The sequence below is a fragment of the Candoia aspera genome, chromosome 7 (assembly GCF_035149785.1).
Source record: "Candoia aspera isolate rCanAsp1 chromosome 7, rCanAsp1.hap2, whole genome shotgun sequence".
In the NCBI taxonomy this organism is placed as follows: domain Eukaryota; kingdom Metazoa; phylum Chordata; class Lepidosauria; order Squamata; family Boidae; genus Candoia; species Candoia aspera.
Genome location: NC_086159.1, coordinates 55,098,533 through 55,124,240, shown reverse-complemented (window position 1 = coordinate 55,124,240; position 25,708 = coordinate 55,098,533). Strand labels below are relative to the sequence as shown.

General features: G+C 35.5%; 1 protein-coding gene across 3 annotated transcripts in view; it reads right to left on the bottom strand.

Moving 5' to 3' along the window:
- FOXP2 (forkhead box P2) overlaps positions 1 to 25,708 on the bottom strand; it is a 331,388-nt gene that overhangs the window by 131,395 nt on the left and 174,285 nt on the right. For 2 of the 3 annotated variants that reach the window (XM_063309468.1, XM_063309469.1), the window contains exon 3: positions 6,760 to 6,849. In XM_063309468.1, coding sequence (XP_063165538.1) covers positions 6,760 to 6,849 — 90 coding nt within the window. Of the gene's footprint in view, positions 1 to 5,068; positions 5,150 to 6,759; positions 6,850 to 25,708 lie in introns of those variants that run through there. The other variant, XM_063309470.1, reaches the window with a different exon arrangement.

The following is a 25,708-nucleotide window of genomic DNA, read 5'->3' as shown; positions in this document are numbered from 1 at the left end:
TAGAGAGTGTTAACTTGCATTTCCACCTTGTTTTATTTTATTTCACTTTAAGTGTGTGCTCAAGAATCTTTGAAGAGTTCCCTCTAATAATTCTACATCACCAGCTTACCCAATTTTCAATCTTCATTTCTCTAGTTACACAGTCCACCTTGTAGAAAACACCTCTTAAGATACTAATATACATTTAAAAGGTGGTGTCTTTTAAAAACACACATCTAATGACTAGTGTTTCCAAGATGAATATAATGTAAACATTCTAAGATAGTGGAATGGAAATATTAATAAGCATGATCAATGCATGTTGTATCTTAAAATTTGGTAACTTCTATTTATTTAACTGCTTTTTAGAATCATACATGCTTTTATACATATTCTTATAGTTTCCACTACTTAATATTTCTTTTACTTCTTATATATTTGCTTTTTAAAAGTTATCAAATGCAATAATTTGGTATCATAAAACAATGGAATTTTAGCCTCCTTATAAATAAAGCTTATTTACCAAATTTGCTGTTTATAAGTTAATAAGTAGTAAACATGGATGAATATACATATACATATACATATACACAATTTATTATTATTTTTGTCCTATCTGACCAGTAAGATATACATCAAGTAATTAAAACAAAGGCACCTTTAACTTATTTAAGTTAACTTATTTATCTTTGACTTGTTTATCTAACCAATATCTGGAAAATGATTATGTAATTGAGTGTTTGTACTAGCAAAAAAAGCTGCCTGAGCCATCCAGTGTTCCCTACAGCTTGGTATTTATACAACAGGCTTAGTACACATCAGCATAACCTTTGTTTTCAAAGTCATGATTTTCTGACACATGACTCCTAACACAGAAGTAACCAGCAAGACAAGAAGCTAATCTGCTGATGCTAATAGGCCAGACAGTTAAGTATTGCTATATCCATTTATGTGGGAATAAGCTCCATTAAACTTAATGGGACTGACTTCTGAATACAAATGTATAGGATTGTACTGTAATTCCTTTGCTAGAAAGTAGTTACAGAACTGAAGATGATAATGATCCAGACATAAGAAAGCAAAGTTAATGAACCAATAACTCCCCCCTGCCGAAAATAGTTCACCAGAAAGGTTTCTGTAATTCATTATCCAGAGAGTGTTACTCAGCCTGCAGCAGGATGGAAGGTATAATGGGGGGACTTCAGCTGAATGTAGACATTGTTAGCTATTGGTTGAAACTAGGAAGCATCCTGACATCTGGGATAAGAAATATAGATGGTCAAATCTGCATATGACATCAAATAATTCAAGCTGGGGAAAGACACAAATTCTGATAGTATATGCTGATGATATTCGAAGTGAGAAATAAAAGAGAGATCCAAGGGCTCAAAAAAGCCCAACAACAATAAACTCAGAGTGTTTCAGGAATGGAAATGGTATAAGTGAGTAATTTAGAAAAGGAACTGAACCAGGCCTATAAGCTAAAATCTATAGATACCTTTATTAGGGCCAACTATAATATATAAATCTGCTTCACGTTTTTGAATTTGAATTAACAATTATTATTCTGAAAGGGTGTTGTGCTGTAGTTCCCCCCCCCCCCGCATCTCTGAAAAGACATGATTATTCTGAGACCTGTGCAACCATACAGCTGGAAAATGTCATTGTCAGGATACCAGGAAACTGCCTTAGAACAAGTCGCACTACTGACCAATCTTGCCCGGCGCTACCTATAATAATCAGCAATAGCTTTTCTGGTTTTCAGACACTTTTTATGTATTTTTAATTTGTTAATACTTATCTCGAAGGAGGATACCATGAAGATCATGAGAATGACAATTCCTTAGTCTTTCCCACAAGAACATAACCTGGGATGTTCTCTCTATAAAGCAGTATTACTGAGCCACCTTACTTATTGTTCAGTGCTACCTTAATCCACTAGCAAGACTTTAAGAAAATGCTGAAATATTCTAAAGATTAGTAGCTCCAAATTCAAGAGCATTCAATAGTGGATGGGAACATGCTAGGCCTGTTTGCCAAATTATTTGACAAGGCACTTCACATGAAATGCTCCTCCTCAAAGCTGCAATCTAGCTGCAATAGCTACCTACCTATTAGAAGGCTCTACAGAAGTATTTTGAGGCCCTCCCAACCTCATCTTAACAAACATATCCATACCCAGAAAACATTTCAATTAGTAGAGCCACCTCATCATAACCTTTGCACAGGTGTCCCATTATACACCCACCTACCCACCATTTGCACATTTACTGAATATTAGTCTTCCAGGAGTTTTTCCATAGGGTTTGATAATTTGTCTATTATCTCGTGTGCAAAAAGTCTTCTGAAACATAGAAAGTCATTCATACACACAGAGAGACTCTCTCTCTCTCTGTCATGCTATAATGCTGGACATTACATTGTGTTATATTGCAATGTTATTTGTTTTTGTTATATTGTTTTTATATTGTTTTGGTGTATTGTCAGCCACTCAGAATTGTTTGGAGTTAGGCAGCATCAAATCAAATCAAATAAATAAATAAACTTTAAAATGTATATTTGTATGTAGCTTTTAACTACATATATGCAGTTTCTTAATTCAGGTTATCACAGTTAATTAACACTTGCCTTTAAAATCTGAAGCGTTTAAAGGGAAAAAGTGCTCAAAAATAGAATTTTAAATATAGTGCATCCACAGATTATGCACATCTAGAGCTCTGGACTATGAACTGATTAACAGCTTTTCCAAGGTTAATTTTAAGGCATAAACTCCACTTTAACCAAGAAACAGTATTTCAGCTCCTCCAAGAATGTCACAGATGTTTTACAAATGGATATGCATTCTAGTTTAGCTATGAGTATTATTTCACAAACATAGAATGCAATATCCAAAGGGGAGCCATGATTTAATATTGTGAAACATCTATAGTGAAAGGAAATATTCTTTTAAAATTAAACTTTTGATGCCTTTCCTAGTTTTACGAAGTATACAATATGTGGCACTACAACTATACGAATTTTCATGAGTGCCATAAACAAGCTGTCTTAGGAGAGTAAATTCCAATACAAATGGTTTTTGTAAAATACTTGATGGTTGTGGTTGTAGCACACAGAACAATGTCCTTGCATGGGTGCACTAATCTTATATATGTTATATTCAGAATATTTCTTGCACATTCTTTTTGATGTGGTGGATTTCCAGTGGATTTCCACAAAGTCCATTGTGTGCTACAAATTAAAGTATGCATTAAAACAGAACCACAAATGCAAAGTACCATATTTATATGAACCAGATCCACTTCTAAATTAAAATATGGTGTGTACACACATACACATAAACATACATAAAAGATGCAATGGCAAATATTACCTCATATTCCCCATTTGTTTGCTGATGTACGAAGTAGGTATAAAGTTTTATTAGAACTTTCATTAGATTTATAAAGCAGTTTGCCAGATCATTCAATTTCTGCCGAACAGAAAAAATTAAAAACACATATGATATCATTTAAGATTTTGATGGATTATACTGGTCCTTTTAGGCTACAATTTATCCCCTTACTTAGGGAGTAAGCCTCATTGACTTCAGTCCAACATGTTCAAGTAGAAAATCTAGATGACTGCACTGTCAGTTCACTTCACAAGAGGCAGATTGATCCTAAAACTGAATACATTGCAGTAAGTGCAGTGGCGTTTACTTTGTAATGCTTAATAGTGCAATCTACCTACACTCTAGGGGCTACAGTGTGACTGCAATACAAGATTACACTTCTCATACTACATCTGAATTTTAAATGTTTAGTTTATATGCAAAGTTATTTTAATGAAACTATCAGAAAATAATATTAAACCTGGCATTAAAAATAGAATATTATTTTTTAGCGATCCATTGATTGAGCTACATTACAGAATAGTAGAGATAAATCTCACCTACATGATGAACAATGCTTGGCTTTCCATAGGCAGATAATGTCAGAGATATTTAAGTCCCAAGGATTTATTAGATTTGCCCTCTAAAGCTTACAGTTTAAAAATATTTTAGGCTCAGATTAGAAATTATATTACTACATACACAGAAATGAAATAAATAGTCTACTGAATTTTACTTAAGAGCAGAAAGAGCACACGTATATGAAATATATGCAATATATGAAACTTATAAACAGGAATTCTAGCTAAAACTACAACAAACAAAATGGTTCAGTTTCAAAAAACAGACATTCATATTGTATTTGAAGTTACCCTATAGCAGAAGAAGTCAGATCAGGATTTGCAATGATCAATTTCATTTCTTCAGGATTAGGACTCCGTAAAATATTATTAATGGATTTGAATGGCTACTTAAAATTTTAAGAATATAATTTCAGCATATAAATATCCAACAAAGCATTTCTTTATATTATTTATCCATTAATTCCATATTATTTATGTAATTCCTAGTTTCAATTAATCAAGCTACTAAAACTTTGTTACAAAAAGCCATTCCTTACCAACCCCTAATTATCTGCAAAGAGACATCAAGATAAACAACAATTTATCATGATAGTGATATGTAGTCTTTTGCTTCAGTGCAGCCATAAGGAGGAACCAGAAACTCCTGCTTTTCCTTTTCATTAACAAGTTTAGAATTACATCAAAATCCTCTGCTATTCTTTGTTGAAACAAGCCAACTTTATAATCCATAGTTTTAAATTGGCTAATGTAAAACTTAGTAAAGATCAACTAAGGTTGTTGGATCTGGATGATATGGTAGGTTGCAATTCATCATGGAAGTGAAAACTACTAAGTATTCTTCAAGGCTGCATCAGAATTGCAGGGGGTGGGAAGAAGTATGTGAGCCCATGGTTCAATTACTTTTTCTAGCCATTATAACTATCTTTTTCTCTTACGTTGGAACAGAGGCTTTTCTTTTTGTCATCCCCTTAGGTCTTTCTTAAACAGTCTGTTATCCTGGGATAACAATTTCCAAATTTAACCTCTTATTTGTTCAAGAGAAAATGAGAGGTTGAGGTAAGGGGCCACTACAGATTCTACATTTTACTGAGTATTGCAGATGCAACACTGGCAAAATCAGGGGCTCTTTACTCACATCTTTCACCGTGAAACAACAGCAAGGCTACCATCTCCGTTGGACAGAGTTCAGAGGTCCATAGAGCAACACAGTGATCTGTGAATGACCCAAGATAATCAGCAATGGAGCTTCTACAAATGCATGTATGGATCCACTGAAGTTATGTGGTACTTTTCATAGCATATGTTTGAACTGCTACCTTAGGGCCCTAATTCCTACTTATAGCTCAGAACTGTTATACACTAATTTGGAATATTACAGTTACACTTTCACCACATATTCAGTATTCCTTGAAATTTCAGTGGCAATATTATGTAACCAAATGTCTCTGAGCAGCATTTTGACAAAATCCTACTCATTGCACGGTTGGGTAAGATCATCCATGTGATTCATCCATAAGACAAGAAGATAAATGGTGCTGAACCTAGGAGAAATAATTGTCCTAGGAAAACACAATAGTTGCAGAAGTGATTTTTTTGGAAGAATTCTGTGTGGGATTCAACCCTACAAAATTTGCTGATTTCATCCCTAACTCCCCCAATATACTTGGAAAATATTAGATCTCCCTTAGTAAAAAGTGAAAATCACCTTTCATAATATCAAGATCATATCATGACGATCATATAATGAGGATAAATATTTAGCAACTCTCCATGAAATAGCATCCAAATTGCATAAAGCTCCCCATATATCTACCCTCCCAAGCAACTGGTATATAGGACTTGGGCATAAAAAAATTAACTTCCCAATTCGAGCTGACAAAGGGAAGGGGGCGTGTCCAAACGTTTCAAATGCCACGGGTAGCACTTTGGAGCAGCATATGTAGAATTTGTAGTATTTCAAGCAGTCATTGATTTAAAGAAAATAAAAGTAGTATTTACTCAAAGAAGTATTATTAAAACAAAAATCTTGTGCTTATTTAAAAAAAAACCCTAGAAAGAATTATGGGTCATTGTGAGGGGAAGAGCACCATTACTTTCACTCCCCAAAATACACACATGCACAACTTAAGAAACATCAACAGTGAGATATCAAATATTTGTTTCAAATAAAACAAGTTAGAAGTAGCTCTTATTAGCAAAGCCTATTTCCATTCTTTTAATAAGCATCAGAAAGTAAATATTAAGCATTAGTACAAGATTCAATCTTAGATTTTAGGTGTATAAACTGTATAGTCACTTCTTTTACATATTATAAATGTTTAATAATTCATATAGGTTATGAATAAATATGTGATAAAAATCCTTTTCAGATTTTTAACACCATATTTGGAAAGAGGAAAGGGAGAGATCCTAAATACATAACCAATGCAATATGATGCAGAATAGCAAAAAGGCTTGCTCTTTGCATATTCAGATCATCATTTATTTCATTGTTATAAATTTATCAGTTTATTTTAAACTGTTTACAATAACAATGTGCACAACTTCTCCAGATATACTGTAGTATCTGTAGAACGGTGGTTGGCATAGTAGACTGAAGCTTGTTCTGCTTACATCTGTGCAACCTTTTAAGCTACTACAAAGTAATTTAAAAGGGATACCTACTATTATATAGTGATCTTTCTTAATTAATTACATTACCAATATATAAGACAAAGCATTTTGTACATAAGCAGAAAGTTATAGTTGTGTAGACACATTACGTTAAGTGTGCATGAATGCTCTTCTTTAGAAATTATGCTTAAGATGTAAAGATGCTTTACTAACCTGTAGTGGTCTCTGTTTATCACTGTTTTTAGGCGATTTTAGCCCACTTGTCTGTTGTTGTAAAAGCAGCTGCCTGGCTGCCTGCAATGCCTGAAAGTTAAGACAAAATGGAAATAAATAAAAGTTAACGCATTTTGTTGAAAACGTTTTAGTTGCAACTTACCTAATGCTAATTTTCAAGCAAAATTGCCTTCTCCTTTGTAAACCCAAAATGCATATTCTTTAAACACAGCAATAAAAATCCACAGATAGTACATATACCAGATTTTGAGAAAAAAGTATATATGTGCAACAAATCCTCAAGGAAATAGCATTAATTTGTATAAAGTGCTTGAAGAGGAAAAATCATAAACTGCATCAATAGCCTCATCTCCACAAGGAACTTGTCTTTAAGAGTTCAGCTAAAATGCTCACACCCTTGTAAATCATCATTCAATTTGCATTTTCACATTACAGTTTTAAGCAAAAGCAGTAGACTTCAAGTGTTACCGGAAGCTGTAATTAAATTTGACGAATCAACATCAGATTATCTTGAAAGTGAATTAAGAAGGATATTCACTGAAGATTAAAAACCGTTTTTTATACTTACAATTCAAAGAGAAATTTCTCATTTGACAAAATAAAGTGGAGTTTTAATGCCAAATAAAATTAAGTGGCTTTCATTTGCATTCTTAGTAAACTCTGAGAACAAAGAAATCACTACTTAGCCAATCAGATTAGCTTCTGTAGGTGATAGCATTGTAATCAAAATACAGTATTTAAATCTGTTCATTTGAATTAAGTAAAGTAAAACTTGAACAGCAGAACTATATGGAGCTATGCCAGCTACTAGAAAAAGTATTAACTTTAAACAAATGTAGTGGTTACAACTTTAGAATTCCAAAATTAAGCTATAAAATATTAAGCTTTTTCTACAAAGTACTAGGACACTGAGAGAGCAATTCACAATACAGAGATATTATTACCAGGATTGTATTCACTCTAAAAATTGTCACCAAACTGATAAAGAAAGGTAGTTTTGATTAGACGCAAATGAGATGGTTTTTAAGGTAGTTTCTAGTATCCATGACAACAGTTGCTTTGACAAGATGTGCATATGGCATTACACTGCCAGCTGGTGTGAACAATGTTTGAACTACTGCATTGAGATGCTGAGCAAACAGAAAAAGTTGCCACGTCTTAACCCTCAGGGAAAGCAGTTGTCCCCTGATCAATTATGGAAAGACAGAGAGAGGGCTGCTACAGTCTGGCTCCATCCAAGTTTTCTGAAAAAGCAGGCAGACACAACAAACCAAAGTAAACAAGCTACATGCTCTATCACCAGCTCCTAAGAACACAGATTTGTCTCCTTGTAAAAGGCATTAATACCAGTCTGAAGAACATACCTCTCCTTTCAGCACAGGCACAAAGATTTCCACAAAATCCTGTTTTGTTATGATTTCCAGGTAATTATAGATAAGCAGGGACAAATGAATGAAAAAGTTGTAACTTTTTGAATTCTATATGTAGCACCTACTTTTGCTTAAATCTAAACACCGTTCATTTCTTAGAGAGGATTCTGTTGACAAAATGAGGGAAGTAAAAGATAGACAGCTCCCTTTGACTTCCGAGCCTATACAGTACCAAGTCACCTTCTGAGTTGTGTTAGCAATCATTTATTAAATTGAATGATGTTGAAATTATGTTGGCATTAGTGTATTTATAATTTGCATACATAAGTTTGGTTTCTCAGAATCAAAATCTGCTAATATAGTCCAAACAATATATTTATGATATATGACAAAATTAATGTTAATGATGATGCATATGAAATTTCACATTATGATTAAAATTGACATGGGGAGGGTGTGGGCATTTGTTCTAGAGAGGAATAATAAAAATATGCATTCCCAAACTAGATTTTCAGGGAACCTATCCAGCAATATACATGGAGCCTCGTGTGGCGCAGAGCGGTAGCATTGCAACCGAAACTCTCCCCACGACCCGGGTTCGATCCCAGTGGAAGCTGGATTCTCTCTGGGTAGCTGGCTCAGGTCAATTCAGGCTTCCACCCTTCCGAGGTTGCTAAAATGAGTACCAGCTTGCTGGGGAAGGTGACGACTGGGGAAGGCAATGGCAAACTACCCTGCTCTATAGTCTGCCAAGAAAATGTCGCGAAAGCGGCGCCCCCCCCAAAGGGTCAGACATGACTTGGTGCTTGCACAGGGGACCTTTCACCTTCCACATCCAGCAATACTAGTTGGGCTGTAGGCTATTTACAAATTGCAGATTTCTCCTCAAAATTCTTCAAAAATATGAATCTTTAGAAAATATAATGCACATACCCATAGAAGTCACTACATGAGAACACCAGAGTATGACTTGCCCTTGTGAAAAGTCAGATACTTTTATTGGAGACAGAGTTCACACTTCTGTATACCATCACCTTGAAGAAAGATAATTTCCACCCATTATAAAACATGATAAGGCTCATAAAAAGTGAAAATGGGACTCTATGGCACATGCATAAAAGGAAAATTGTCATGCAGCAAGTTAGACTAATGGTGTATTTCTACTATCTACATTGACTGTGAATGGTAGTGCAGGGCTTCTGTCAGGATTGTACCTGAAGACAGCAGGGGACCTTTTGCATGCTATGCGTTTGCTCACGTATAGGATACTGCAGAAATAGTAACTACTTGTATATTTTACTGGGTAATGGATACTAATAACACTTCTTATTCTTCAGAAACGTATCACAGGCTTTCCATTGTAATGACTGACATTTCACTTCTTAGATGCATGCAATTTTATTTTTAAAAAGAAAATTGTTGTTGGCACTATTTGATATGGGAGTATTTAAGATATTGTATTAGTTATGAATGATGCATGGAATTTGCTGGAGCTTAGTGTGTGAATTTTTGGGACAAAATTTAAAGTTCTGCCAACACATATGAAATATCTTTATCCTGTAAAACAATTTTCTAACTAGGAAAAACAGTTGTTCAGATTTGTTATGGATTTGTTGTTTAAATGAGCAACAAGTCAGAGCAGCTTTTAAAAGTTTTTTTTTTTAGAATAGTTTAAATGATTTTTAATAGTGTAATTTAATTGAGTAAAGATACAGAAATTATGATAAAATAAATTATTAAGAATTCAGAAATAAGTAAAGATTATAACCACAGGTATTCATAATATTAAAGAATACTCAGATTTCAGTTGTACTTTTTTTGCAAATTATTGTGAAAATATGTATGTGAGAACATTCACTGCCTTCTAAAGTTAGAAGCAAAATACAAATAAATGGAATCACTTAAAGCTGTGATCTGAGACCTACTTACCAGGGAAAATGCCCCACTAATGTTAGTGAGGCTTTTTCCTGAGAAGGTATAGATTACACTGTTATCAATCTATCAATTGTATGAATCTGTATAAAATTTGAATCCCAAAGATACTGAAATTATGTCTGTATACACAATCACATTTTTATATTCACACGCATATTCATGTGCTCCAATTCTACCTATTTTAGGAATGTCTAATAAAGTATACAGTTTAAAAAAAACAATTAAGCGAAGTTTCTTCTTAATGTATAAAGATTATTTTCTTCTTTTTAAAGATAATGTTTTTTCCTTTCCTTTTTTTCTAAACGGAAACAGATGTCACTCATATTGTTCTGTTAAAAACAGGAATGTTTAACCTATCAGCCTGTTGCATTTGAGATGTTAAAATGAAAAATGACATCTATGGTCATTAATATCTTCAATGTATAAACAGCACAGCATGACACATTCTTGAGAGCTGAAGGCTACAAAATCTCTCTGAAACATAAATAACAAAGCACTCAGAATCATATTTGATGTTGATATTCATCTCTGCTGCCTGGGCTTCTTATGAAAATAGATGCAGCCCAAATGGATCTCCTATAATTGGTTTCAGATAGCGGGGTCAGAAGAAATACGATACAAGAAACTATTACATGGAACAGGCGAAACAAGAATGTTTATACAAGCAGTACCCTGTTAAACTGACAATGGGCGTACACTTTGCAGATAACCAGACAGGGGGGAAAACTTGTCACAAGAGATTATTTTTATTCTCCATTTTGTTATGGAATATTTTAACTTTTACTAGGTGCATAAAAATAAGCTCCTTTAGCAATAACTGTATAAGATGTCTCAAACCATTTGGAAACAGTGACCAATATATTGGTCCAATTCAAAATCTATGTGAATGGAAAACTGCCCAGAAAGTCTAATAACAGTCATACTTAATTCAAAGAGGGAATTTCTGGGGGGAAAAAAGCAAAAATAATAATAATAACAATAACAACAACAACAACAACTACACTTTGTGGGCCCGCATGGCCCAAATTGTAATTATTAACTTATTTCTGCTCCTGCTCCTGAAACCCAACTGGAGATGGGGGGGACTGGAATGAATTTTGCACTGTAAATATGCAAAACTATGTCCTGACAATGAGCTTTAATTTCTGTCTAATAAACAGAAGTTAAAAATACACAAAGTAAGACTTAATCCATCAAGAATATTTAAAATCTTCTACAAGAAACATGAGGGGAAATTACTGGGAGTAATGTACAATTGGGTTTGCACCCAGCACACTTCAAGTCAATCACTATATCCAAATCAAAGCAAGCAGATTCTGTTCAGCTAGCAAAAAATATAGCTTGATGCTTATTTATTAAACATCAGCAAACATTAAAAATAGTTAACTGGCAAAAGTAGATAAAAGGGAGAGAGAGAAATATGAATAGGCCAGAATTTACTGTACATTATCTATGTCTCTACATCAAGAGGCACAGAACTTTCCCAGAGTGACTGGAAACCATCCTTAAAGGGTAAATAGCATGGACAGTCCCAAAGAGAATGACCTTTGGTTGTTCCAGCTTTAACCCTTTTCTGTACGTAACAGCAGCAGGAGAGAGCTGGTAAGTAGGATACCATGTGCTCCCTCCTCTATTTTGCACCATAAAGGGAACAATGTGTGGACAGCAATGATGTATCCAACACTATATAAAATATACATGAACATGTCCTGCTGCATATTAACACCCTTAATCAGATGTTTTAAGTGGGGGGCAGGAATGTCTTCCTGAATAAAGAAAAATTATAATAAAGTTGTAATTTATTATAATTATAATAAAAATTATAATAAAGAACACAAATTCTGGCAAGCAAATGCAAAAAGACAGTAAGGTAAGCCAAGAAGGGCTCTAGAGAGCAAATGGTTAGGTGCCAAAAAACAGCCCCAGAACCCAGTGAAAAGGCAAGTAAGGAATAACACAAAGCCAAGGGAAAAACTACACAACAACAACAAAATGATTGTGCTACTGTAGTGTTTAGTCTATTTCCTAATAAGAGTCTTTACTTTAGAAGACATTTTCTGTGGGGAGAAGCATGATAGAACTGGTTTGAAGGACTTAAAAAAAAAGATTAAAAATTAAGTGGAGATGTCCTTCTAAGGTTATTATGTTCCAACAGCTAAGCATAACCTCCAGGTTTAGAAGCAATGCACTTGTGAATGCCAGTTACCTTTGGGCTAGAGAACAAGATGATCCATTTGTCTAATCGAAGTGGGTGACAAAGATACAAAAACTTACTCTACAGAAAAAAATTATAAAAAAATAAGTTTTTTTTCATTTATTGCATTTAGACCCCATCTTGAATCCCTACACTACTGTATCCCTGCAGGGAGGTGAGGTTGATAAAGAACAACTGGCCCAAATGCAGCAAGTTAGCTCCATAGTCAAATGTGGATTTGAACCTGGAATTCCACAGTCCAAATCCAACACTTCAACTACATTATTGCACTGGAATCCAGCAAAACGAAGTTGTACAAGGCAATAAACATATAAAATGAGTGCTGTATGAACAATAGAGGAAAAAAGAACTAAAATTAAAGTTTGCATCACTTCTTAATTTTATACATATTGTTGGATAGAGCTATATGACTTGTTCAATATATATGCAAAGACTGTTTATGGCCTCATGATTGCAAGAATGCTACTATTATTCCCTCATACAAAGGAAAATTAACAGGAGTGATGCAAAAACTACAGAGGGATTAGTTTGTTAAATATGTCTGGAAATGTGTTTGGCAAAATTTTGGTTGAAAAGAATAAGAAAAGTGACAATGAACCACAATTTGAGAAGTCCAATGCAGCTTTATCCTGGGAGGTATGCGGACCAATCTTTTCAACAGGTCACTGAAAAATGTGTGAATATGAGGAAGAAAGTTACTGTATGTTAATTGGTTTAGAAAAGTATATGGTAAAATCAATAGGCTTGAATCATTAAGTTTTTCTGTGAATGTGAAGTTGAAAGTTCATTGCTGAATCTGGTAAGAACACTATATGATGGAAGTAAAGCAGACTGATTCTGCCCACTTTGTTTTATGGAAGTGAGAGTTGAGTTGCATATGTGAGGAGAAGCATAGAAGCAAATTGAATCTGCTGGGAAAGGGGTCCTTGAGAACTGTCTGTAATATAGAAAGGGGAGATAGGGTAAATAATGAATATATCAATTTGAATTGAAAAATAAGTATTATTATTAAAAAAGTAGTACACTGGTCATATAGAAAAAATGAAGGTCATGTTGCAGAACAAATATACAAAGGAAGAGTGAAAGAGCTAACAGAGGAAGACTGAGAAAGTCATAATTGAGGTAGAGGTAATGAGTTCCTCAAAGAAGGCAGAGGTGAGAAATTTAGAGATGAATCAGCAATGCATGAATCAGTGCATACACATGATGGAAACAAGCAAAAATATAAAGGCATGAAGAAATGAATTGTGTTGAAGATGTTGGTGTAAACTACACTTAGTTAGATTTCCTCTTCTTTTCCTTCTGTCATGCTTCAGTTATGTTGATATACCATTTCTTATTCAGTTTCTGCATTTTGTATAATTTGCTTACCCAGCAAGAAGAGAGCATATAGAGGTATGAAAGCAAGTACAGTATGTAGGTACTTGGAAACGTACCACACAAAAATATTATTTCAAAGACACGTCAAAGAGGTTAAAAAAAGATATTAATGTTTTACAAATCAATGTGACAAACCACCAGGGTCAGTTGACATCACTTTTGAGAAATCTTAAAAAGTTAAAATATGCAATGATATTGTAATCCCGCCATATTGTTTTTGTTGTCCAAGGAGCCAGCAGAAGCAGAGACCTAATCAAGCCCCTAGTAAACCATATTCATTACGGAGGGTAATCAAATGGAGGGTAATCAAATGGACTGGCATATAAAAACCATATGGTCTTACAAACCAAGTTTTCACACACCAAATTTGTGAATTCTGTTAAGACTGAAGGCAATTTATAGAATATGACCTGGAACATGGCATAAGCATGATAATTTTTAAAAAAGATGTTTTTTAACCAAATTGCTGCATAACAGTTTTAAAACTGGGGAGAAATTTCTGTTTTGTTTTTCACAGTATGGCTAGGTGCTGAATTCAGTGGGCCTTACTTCTGAGAAAGCATGCATCTATTACTGATAATCATCAATAATTAACTTCAAACCAGAATTACAAAATAAGTGAAGAGCAGATACGCAGAAGGTAACTATTGTGACCTGGAGCATGTAATTCATAAATGCTTATATGACAGTGAGAACTGTTACGTAGCCAGATTGCAGTAAACCCTCTAGGCCACATGGATCTTTGGGTGGCAGCTAAATTAACTGTGCACCTGCCCATTTCATGATGTTGACAATATTGGGAAGCTGGGTCATAAAATACTAGTTTTTCTCTGACCTATGTGAATGCAGAACAACTGTATAGTTCTACAGTCCTTTTGGTAAATTATTTCTCATTTGTGGGGATTGTTGTTACCTTGCTTTCAATCCTTCATTAATTTTAACTGCCACTTAGCCTCCTTTCATTTGACAGAGCATTTTCCTCTATGTTCTGAGGTCAGCAGCCAGTGATGACTCTAGCATGTTTCATACTGTATTTTGAGGAACTGGGAAATGGAAACAGTAGGGTGAAAGAGCTTTTATTTACACATTATTCTAATGAAACATGTAATTTGGTCATAAGTTACTCAGGAGGATGAAATCCAAGGAGACTGGAATGAAAATCAAAAGTTTTAACTAGGTTATTGGGCACCTTCCCCGATTAATGTGAAAATAAATCTGATAGGCTGAGAAGATAAATGTCTTTTTATGTCACAGCTAAATATCCCAAAGTCTAACTTGTCATGTATTCTAAAGAGTTTGGGGGTCATTAAAAACAGCTCATTCAAAGTATTACTTTAGTGTACTTACAGGAATGATGTAAAAAGGAAATTCAATGCTAGAAAGGAGGCTGAAAATTAAGCAGCACACAAGTGCAGTTATACAAATCTGCAGCATAGTGGGTTAAAATACTTGGAACAATTCTGTCTCCTTGACTGCAATCAATCAATCAATCAATCAATCAATCAATCAATCAACAATCAAGGCAACTAATGTAATTAAGAAAGGCTAATGATGAAAGACTAACAGTACTTTTTTAAAAAAATGGAAGCAACTATAAAGGCAGAAATATGAATAAGGATTGTAAAACAATGGGCCATTACAAGCAACTAAGTAAGTTGACTTTTTTTGCTTTTACTAAACTCTGCTAGGGCTATCTCAGGAAAAATTATGAGCAGTAGGATTAGATTATGGTTTCTGTTAATATAAATATTTTTAAAATGTCAGTATAAATTTGGCATGCTTAATGCATGTACCATTAATTTGGTGGGATATAGTCAATAGATTAGAGATTGTACCTTGCACAGGGTAGTGTGAGCATGCTTGGCATAAAACTGGGGTTTGGTTCTGCTTTTGGCATACTGCCTAAAATGTGCCAAAATGAATTTGTACTGTTCTCACCATGAGTAAGGGTGCTTCATGTGGCACTGGTATAAGCCTGGTAACCTCATTTATACCTCTATTACTATAATACGTTCTGTGAAAGCCTCGATTGATCAAAGCCATGATGGGTAGTGGAGGTCAGTATAAATGAATGAAAGGACTACAATGGGTGTCTGAAAGTATGGTTCATCTAGGTTATTGTGGGTGCTTATTGAAACAGGAATCCTTAGATTGCTCATAATTGCATGTTGATTAATTATGTGCCATCAATTCTGTATAAACTCTTAGTGACCACATAGACCTCCTGGCCATAATGGATACGTCCATCAGCACTATAACCATGTCCATCCACCTTGCTGTTGGTTGTCTTCTCTTTCCTTCCACATTTCCCAACATTATAGACTTCTCAAGAGACCTAGGTCCTTGTATATGTCCAAAGTGTAAATTTGAGCATGTTAATTTGTGCCTCAAGTGAGAATTTTTAATGGATTTATTCTATGTTTCATTTGTTCGTTTTCCTGGTTATGCATGTATTCTCAGAAGTCTTCTCCAACACCAAATTTCAAAAGCATCAATATTCTTTCTATCCTGGTTCTTCAAAGTGCAACTTCCTCTTTTATAGTGCAACACAGGGAAAACCATTACCTACACAACTGATCTTTGTAGGTATAGACATGTCATGGCATCCAAATATCTTTTCTAAGGTTTTTCAGTCTTATCTTTCCATGTGCTAGTCTGTCTGCTGGTTCCTATACTGTTGATAACTGATCCCAAAAGGCAGAAGCTATTTACTTCAGCAACTTCATTTTTAATTCTAAAGCTGGTTGCTGTACCTATTGTCATTAGATAAGTTTTCTTTATATTTAATCTTAGTCCCATTTTTTTTTCACTGTGCTCCTTGATTTTAGATTACTAGAGCTTCCAGATAATTTGCATTTTCAGCAGTCAGAGTAGTGTTATCAACTTAGCTCAGATTACTGATGTTTCTTCCTTCAATTTTAAAACCATGTTTATCTTTTTCCAATCCAGCATGTATAACTAAGGAGAGAGTACACAGCCTTGCCTCACTCATTTGTCAGCATGGAACCAATCCATTTCTCCATATTCTGTACAGGCAGTGGCTTCCATGTCCTGTGTATAGGTTTCACAAGAAGACAATGAAAGTGCCTTTTTCCAAAACCAGCTTGACCATCTGGCATCTCCCTTTCCACTTAGGGCTCTAATCTGTGTTGGATGATCCAAAACATTATTTTGCTACGTATGAAATTAAGGATATTGTATGATAGTATGCACATTCTGTTACATCTCCTTGCTTTGGTATTGGTATGTCGACTGACCTCTTCCAATTTGTTGGCCACTGTGTCGTCCTTCAGATTTGTTGGTATAGTTTGGTTAGAATCTTTACTGATTCTTCTTCTATTGCTTGCCTGTTTTTGTAGATATTCTTTCAAAGGCTATGGCTTTCGAACTTGGTAATTACTATAGTGCTGATCTAACTTCATCTTCTAGAACTAGAAGATCTTGTAAATAGGAAATATTGTCTAAGGTATCTTGGATGTTGACATCTCTACTATACAGATTTTCAGTATATTCCTTCCATCTTTGTCTGATCTTTGAGTCAGTTATGATCTTGCCCATCAGCATACCAATTCAAAGTTAGAAACTCCTGAGATAGAGATTTTTTTGAAACGTTTTCCTTGTTTTTCTGTCTGTTTCCATCTTCAGTGTCTTTACATTATCACAGTACTGTTTCTTGCCTATTTTAACAGTTCTCTGAAATTGTTTAAGTTTTTTTTCTGAGATCTTCGTCTTTCTTGGCTTCTCTTCCCTCCTTGGCAATTTCCACCGTTGGTTCTAACATCTACTTTCTTCTGTTTCTGGGTCTTTGGAAGTCTCTTTCAACATTCATCCTTAACAACTTCTTTCATTTCATTCCACAGTTCCTCTGGTCCCTATCAATGTGGTTGAGGACATGAAAACAATTTTCAATTTTCCTTGAAAACAGTAGGTATATTCTCAAGACCACATTGTGGAACCTGGATTGGCTTGGTTCTTCTGCATTAGCTCCACTTGGAACTTGAACTTGAACAATTTGTGATTTCTTCCACAGTCAGCCCAGGCCATGTCTTTGTTGCTATAATTGAGCTCTTCCATCTCCTATCAATAATATAGTCAATTTGATTTCTACGTACTCCATCTGTTGATCTCCTTGTACACTGGTGTTTTGTTTGTGTTAGCAATGAAGAAATTATTGGATTGGCAGAAACTGATCATTTCAGCTTCCTAGGCCATACAATCCAACTACATTTTTCTCCTTACTATTTATAACTTTGGCATTCCAGTATCCAGGCACAAGCAGCACCTTTTGCTTGCATGTTCTGTTGATTTCAAACTGAACTTGACCATAAAACTCATCATCTTCTTCTCCATCAGTAGCTGGGAACAGCCTAGAACACATCCCCTCCAGCAACCAAGTTATAGATAAGCAAGCAACAGCAGATAAAAAATCAGGGAAGTAACAATACCCTAATTCCAGAGAAAGTCACACCCCTATCAAGGACTGAAAGGACAAGCTACTATATACTGTATAAACAGCCAGCAAACCTCACTCTCCCTCGCACTGATAATGTTACCTAGCTGGGTAATGAAGTGTCTGCAAGAAAACAACCAAGCTCAGAGAGCTCCAAGAATCCAGCAAGCTACATATATTCTTTTCTATTGGAACTTGAATAATTGTCATATTGAAGGTGCATCCACAAAGTCTAAGTGATATTATTCTGTCATTGACTGCTTTATACCCAAGTAAGTCTTTGCTACAGTATATCCTTCCTAACTATGAAAGTAACACTGCTCCTTCTTTGTTTTTCATGTCCTGGGTAGGAAACAGTATGATCTTCTGATTGAAAGTATCCAACTCCAGTCCATTTTAATTTACTGATACCTAAGATGTCAATGTGTAATCAATTTATTTTAACTTTTACTGAGTTCAGTTTTCCCATATTCATGCTTCTTATGTCCCATGTTCCCACTGTAATTCTGTCTTTCCAGCTTTGGGTTTTATTTTCCTATATGGCAATATCAGCAAGAAAATATCTCAAAGGTTTTGATCTAGCTGCATCATAAACACCATTAGTGCTCTGAATGATCTTCCTCTGTAGCACATCGAATTAAAAGAAGAATGTTGAATTCTAACACTTATCAGCAGTTTCTATTATTATTTTCTCCCTTGAGGTATCTGCTCAATACCTACTAACACAAAGACAGCACATTTCTTACTCTGGAAATAAATCTTTCTTCAGACTACATTGGCATGTGTTTAAATTTTATCATACGAAAATGGAGTGTGATTTATATCATAAAAAAATTGAATGTCATAATGAAACAAATGTTATCTCTGAACAAATCTACCAGATCATGCATATACCAACCAAACGGTTTTCTTAAATTTTGTCTATGCGATTAACACTTAGAGAAACTTGATTATTTAGAATAGTTGCTTTATTACAGGTATCACCCTGTAGCAAAAACTCAGATTCACAGCCTTAAGGGACAGTCCACCAGAAGGGGACATTCGGTGAAGTTTTTTTTTTTAATGGCCAGGTATACAAAAATGTGAGGACCTGAGGAGCCCACCATCCAGCAGTATATCGTCAATCACTTTATATTGTATAATTACAGGGCTTTTTGGGGGAGGTGTAAAATGAAGGAGTGTTTTATCATTGCCTTCTTTGATGCAATATGAATGATGCCTTTACTATTGTCACTGAAATGATCATCTGCCTCTAGCATCTTCCTATATCTCTGTGCCTGATAAAAGTGAGCAGCTGGGATGACCTTCATGTCTTTAGTCAATCGCTGAGAATATATGCTCTTGCTTACTTCTGGTATTCTTTCCTCATCTGTCTCAGGAACTCCACCAACCTGCCATGATGAAGCAGCACAGCAGGACTTGAGGGGGAAAGGAAAAGGTGCACTAAGATTTTAACTGGGGACCTCATGATCTGCAATCAAATGCTCAGCCACTGGGCTATAATGATAATGAAAGAACCAGGGATTTTGGAACAAATTGTGCAAATTTCTGAATGAATGAAGTGTAGAAAAATGGATGTTCAGATGAGTGAAAATGGCTATGTAAAAGCATGATCCTCTGTTCATGGGAGATGAATGAACGTGGAATGGATACACAAGTAAGTTATGAGTATAGAAGCAGCATTTAAAGGAATTTTGGTCATATAGAGGGAATAAGTGAGGATTAAGTTGCAGAACAAAAATTTGAAGAAAGCCTAAGTTGACTGAGAAGGAGCAGAAAAGCAAAATGTCATGGATAGATGGAGTGAAATTTAAAGAATAAATTACAGGTTTGCCAGGATAGAAAGGTATGGAGAGGTATAGTGAATGGTGTTGGGGTAAATTAGATTTACCTATTTCTTTTTCTTATCTCATGCCTTTGGCTTCTTTTGCCTAACTGTGGTCTATCAGCTACTGCTGAGCTATAACTCCCAGCCAGCATAGCCATATTGTAAAGGCACCCAAGTGATAAGTCTTGCTGACAGAATGTTGATCTACTCCATCAGGATGGCCCACCCTTTGGCCATCTAGATGTTGTTAAGCTACAATCTCCAGCACCCATTCATTGTGAAGCCATGGGAGTTCAAATTCAGAATCTTCAAGTCTGCTGTAATAGATAAATAGATGTTTGTTTGTATATGTATGGTGTGCTTGGTACATGTATTTGACTTTCAGCCATTTAGAAGAATAGTAGATACATGCTTTAAAACTAATGAACAATCAGTTATTAGTCTTGTAGAACATTAACTTCTTGGCCCTCTTTCCCTTAAATGACTATCAGCACCAACATTATTTTACCCATAATCTTCAGAATCCAGAAGATTGATAAATATACATTCACATGTCCTCTCCTTCCTCAAACTTATATTTGACAATTGAAATAGAATGTTTGCTCATTGGGAGGAATTAATAAAGACAATTGCTATTCAAGGATGCAAAAACCACATATTGAAAAAAAAAACTTGCATAGAAATCTTTATTGTGTTTTGAACTTCTCAAAAAAGGCCATTCATTTTCTATGCAAAAAACTATGGACAGCATTGAAGAACACCTTATGGTAGGTTACTGAACACATCAGTGGAAGTCTGAATGAAAGCTCATATAATAATTATGTGAAGTACATTTGATAATATAAGTACCAAAGCTTAAAGATAAGGATGTGAACAAAGGAAGATCAAAAAGATTTCAGAGCACACTATTACTTGAAGTGTAAATTGGCAGACATCTTCAAATGGGTGAGTTTGCTTGATATGGATATGATTATATATCACCAAGATATCACAGACACCATACAATTAATCTGCAATCAGGGACTATTTTAAAAGGTAATGCTTACCTAACTGAATTTTTTATTCAGCTTATATTGCATTCACCATTAATTTCAAACTAAACAGAAAAGTAACAGTAATAAACAGATGAATGCATCATGAAGTTTCATAATGCTGTTTAATAAAAGGAAATTAATCACATAATTGTCATAAACCTATTTTCAAACAGCAATCTATCAGAAGGAAATTATGCATCTGTAGTTGTTGACCTTTCATTTCAGCATGACTGATACATAATTAGACTAGTTTTGTGAAAAATAATAGTTAATTACTAGAACATTTTTTACTTTAATTGTTTTGGGATTCTTTTTTACATCTTAATTTTTTTTCACTCTCTATATGTAGGATGCTAATATATGTGCAATACAGTAGTAAGCTTTTATGTTTAAAACTAAATGCACTATGTTTTTTGAATTTTTATTCACGTCATAAAGGTTTTCATTTCTTTTTCAAATGGTAGTCTTTTGCAGATCGGGAAGTATCAAGGCCTGCAAAACACCTCAACTTTTTTGTAGATCTATATTGTACATACTATAGAGTAGCAGGTATGCACACTGGAATTACATTGGTTGGGGCTCTTGAAGGATTAATGAGGAAAAGGGGTCCTAGCTTCTGAGAAGATACATTCTAAAAGTCCAGTATACCATTCCAAGAAACCAATTTGGCAGTTAAGCACAAGTGTGTTAGTGTGTGTGTGTGTGTGTGTGTGTGAGAGAGAGAGTGAGAGAGAGAGAGTGAGAGAGAGAGAGAGAGAGAGAGAGAGAGAGAGAGAAATGACTGGGCTGTCAGATTCTAAATGCTGTAAAAAAAATCCTTTTGCAAAGGTGATCGTCATGTCTCCACCCAATTCTTTATATAAGAAGACAAAAGCATTCTTCCTCTTCAATGTTATAATCCACGGAGCCTCTGAAAATGTAAGGTTAATGTCTACCTGCTACACTTTCCTACCATGAATATTCCTTGTTAGTAAGGGAGAACTATCAACACCAGATATTGGGTGGCTTTTGGAAGTCAGACAAGGAACTGTTCCGGCTCCCTGCTAGTTTTCTACAGGGTCGCAGTTCTATTTAATCAGAATCTATCACGTTCTTTCCAAGAAAGTATGCAATATATGGAGATTCCCCATATGAAAAAAACATAGATACAAAGGAAAGGAAACAATTATATTACCTTTGCCCTCTTTTTTCTTATACTGAGCCCCCTTTTCAAAGCATGGGCTACTCTTTAAAAATAGCAATATTTTAAATCAAAAGATACTGTGCTGTTTTATATGTTGGTTTTCAAATTACGTATGTGGATCTGTGGAAATAAAATGTGGAAGAGAAGAAAAGCAAGGCAAAGAAGAGATATTTTCTCTCTCTCTTGAACTTCCCTCCCTACTGCCCCTGGCTGTAGCATAGATTTTCTTACCTAAATCAGAAGTGAGTATACATTGAATGTACAACCAAGTGCACACCTGGAAACTGATGTCTTATTCAGTAACACATTGGAAGTGAATTCAAAGAAACAAATGGATGTTAGGATGAACATAGTGTTGTAAATAATGTAAGATATCTTATGCTCACACAGTTCTTTGCATCTGGATGATGAATGCAGTGTGTATGCCTCTCTGTGTGTGCATTTTTGTGCATGTAAAGTGCATATTAAGAAGCCAGTGTGGTGTAGTGGTTAAGGCATCAGGCTAGAAACTAGGAGAACATGAGTTCTAGTCCTGCCTTAGGCACAAGGCCAGTTGGGTGACCTTGGGCCAGTCACTCTCTCAGCCCTAGAAAGGAGGCAATGGCAAGCCACTTCTGAAAAACCTTGCCAAAAACCTGCAGGGTCTTGTCCAGGTAGTCGCCAGGAGTCAACACAGACCCGAAGGCACAGACAAAAAAAGTTCAATATTAGTTTGTTTAACAATAATACTTCTACCACCATTTAATTATCCATCTATAGATTTATTTTATGTATTTCATTACATTTATAATAGCTGCCAACTCCAACAGATTGTGATGCCCAGCTTACTTAACACAATAATTATACTAGCCCTGACTAGAGAGCCAGACTTTAGGACTGCTACTTTGCTAACTAACAAGCTCTTATCAGCTCAGAAATAAAAATGATATTCAGGAGCAGAAGATATATGGTGTGATAAATGCAACCAAGTATTCTAGAAGCATTCCACATTTGTCATTTATTCATGACTCAGAAATAGTAACCAGCAGAACAAGGTTTGAAAAACGTCCAGTAAGTTTAAAATGGAAGCTTTTTAGTGCAATACCACTTCGTAAAATCATCTACTTTGATCCAGATATGCCTTGGTATGTATGTATATTCCTCTTATATACAGGTAGTCTTCACTTAATGACTATTCGTTCAGCGACAGTTCGAAATTACGACGGTGCTGAAAAAATGGCCTTACGACTGATGCCCGTAATTATGACTGTAGCAGCACCCCCCCAGTCATGTGATCAAAATTTGGGTGCTTGGCAGGCAGCCCGCATTTACGACTGCAGGGGTGCTTCAACTCCCCCCACCCACTATCTTCCCCCATCTCTGCCTTTTGGAAGCCCTACAACCTGCCTTAGGGATGGAAAGCCCACCCGTGCTGTGCAAGGCGTCCCGTCCCACCTGTGCGGGCGCGAGGCTGCCAATAGCAAGCCCCACCGTCCCCAGCCTGCATTTCTTCACCCAGCTGCCTTCTCTCCCAGTTCCCTGCACCTACCTTTTGCCTTTTTAACTCAGCCTCTGCAGGAAAAGCAGAAGCAGCTGCCTGCCTTTCTGAGTCCTTTTCGGACCTGGCGATCTCTGTTTCTTCCATGTGGCTCCCTTCAGGACACTATCTTCTCACCTTATGCTATCTTCTCAGCTTACACTATCTTCTCAGCAGGCTCTGAGAAGATAGTGTTCTGGAGCCACGTGGAAGAAATGATTGCCAAAGAAGCTGGGTAAAGCTCACTTTACAACCGCATGGCTTAGCAACGGAAATTCAGGGCTCAATTACCATCGTTAAGTGAAGACTACCTGTAGTAAGTTTAAGTAACAGTAATTAAAATATACTCAGGGTCATCATTAATAACTGCATAGAGGAGTGTACTCTCAGAAGAGCTGCTTCCTTCTTCCAACATCCTACCCCAGTCTAAATCCTTCCTTTTCCCATCCTTCCTCCTCATCTTCTCATACATGAGAAAGCCACTACCTACAGAAGGAAGAGGTTAAGAGCTGGAACTGCTTGTCTCATCCTTCAGCAAACAGTTTCTACATTCACGAAAAAGGTGGTTGCTTGGATAGTTGATAATCAGACACTCAGCCATTTAGGACTTAAGAGAGGGGCACATGGGCCTCTGGAATATAGAAACAGATCAGCGTGTAACTTAGACATACTGAAAAGAAGAAAAATCTTTATTGTGGTCAGTGACCAGTCCACATATTGAGAATTTTTCTGAACATATGAACTGGTTCTCAAGTGTATATTATATAGTAAACGAAACTTGCACAATGGACATGATTCAAGGTTCACTTAAAACAATGAATCCAATATACAGGAAGACTATGAAAAATGTAATTAAATACTTATTGGATGGCCTAAGCATACTTAATATGTAATTATTATTACTAAATCTATTATTATTAGTTGGACTAAGAAGTCAATTCTAAAAAAAAGAATTCAATAAATAATTTTTGCACAAGTTAGAAATAGTATATTTACATTTTCCTCTTACATGAATCATTCATACTTCTTCTTTGATGATATAAATGTCGTTTGTGATATCATCCAAAATAGTTATTTTCACCTTAAAATCCTAGCCTTACCAGAAGAACCAACTTATAGCCTGAATTCTACTGCTTCCAAACAGAAATCTGGAACAACCTCATCTCACAACTAATAGTTTCAAAAACTGTTTTACTGGGTTCTCAGTTAATTCAGAAAACAAGTGGAAGAACACACACACAAAAATCTTACAGATCAAGTGATTGCTATCCTTACAAAGACAGCACATTTTCTTCCTCTTCATTTGTGTTTAAAATCCAATGATTTCTTGTAAAACATTTTTCCAGAGATCTAGCACCTTGAAGCAGAGACAAAGGCTTCTGGGTGAGCACAAAACTCTCGGAGGTTCATCTTCTCAATATGTCTAGGAAGGAGAAATCAGGGGATTGCCCACTTGCACTCTGGATAGCTGCTCCTCATGAGGGGACCACAGGAATTGAGTTTCTTATGGTTGATCATGAGTGGAGCAGCTTGAGAGATGAGGGAATATCAACACACCAAAAGTGCTGCATAGCCTTTACAGACCTATTAACGAGCAAAAAGCTCACTTTCTTAAACACCTTTGGATATAATCAATTTACAACCTAAGAAAGATATTTCAAATGGCAGGAAAAAAACAAAGACACGTGGTGAGTGGCCTTCTTTTTGGAATTAAGAAGAGAAAAGAAATGCTATCTTAAAGGAATATAATTTTAAAGCAAAAACTTAAGAAGGTTGTGATTCAAGAAAGTTTTAACAGATAAAGGGGACAGTAATTTTAGACAACAGAAGAAAAATACACACACACATTTTCTGATGAAAGTGGCTTTGAAAACAGTACAATTAATTAGACAAACAGACCGGACCTTCATGGGAATTCTGATTGCTTATTATTAAGGAAAGTAGGTAATTGGTGGATTTTACAAAAGAAGAAGATAACAGTAATGTGAGCCAGAGTGTGTGACTGTCACTACAGAGA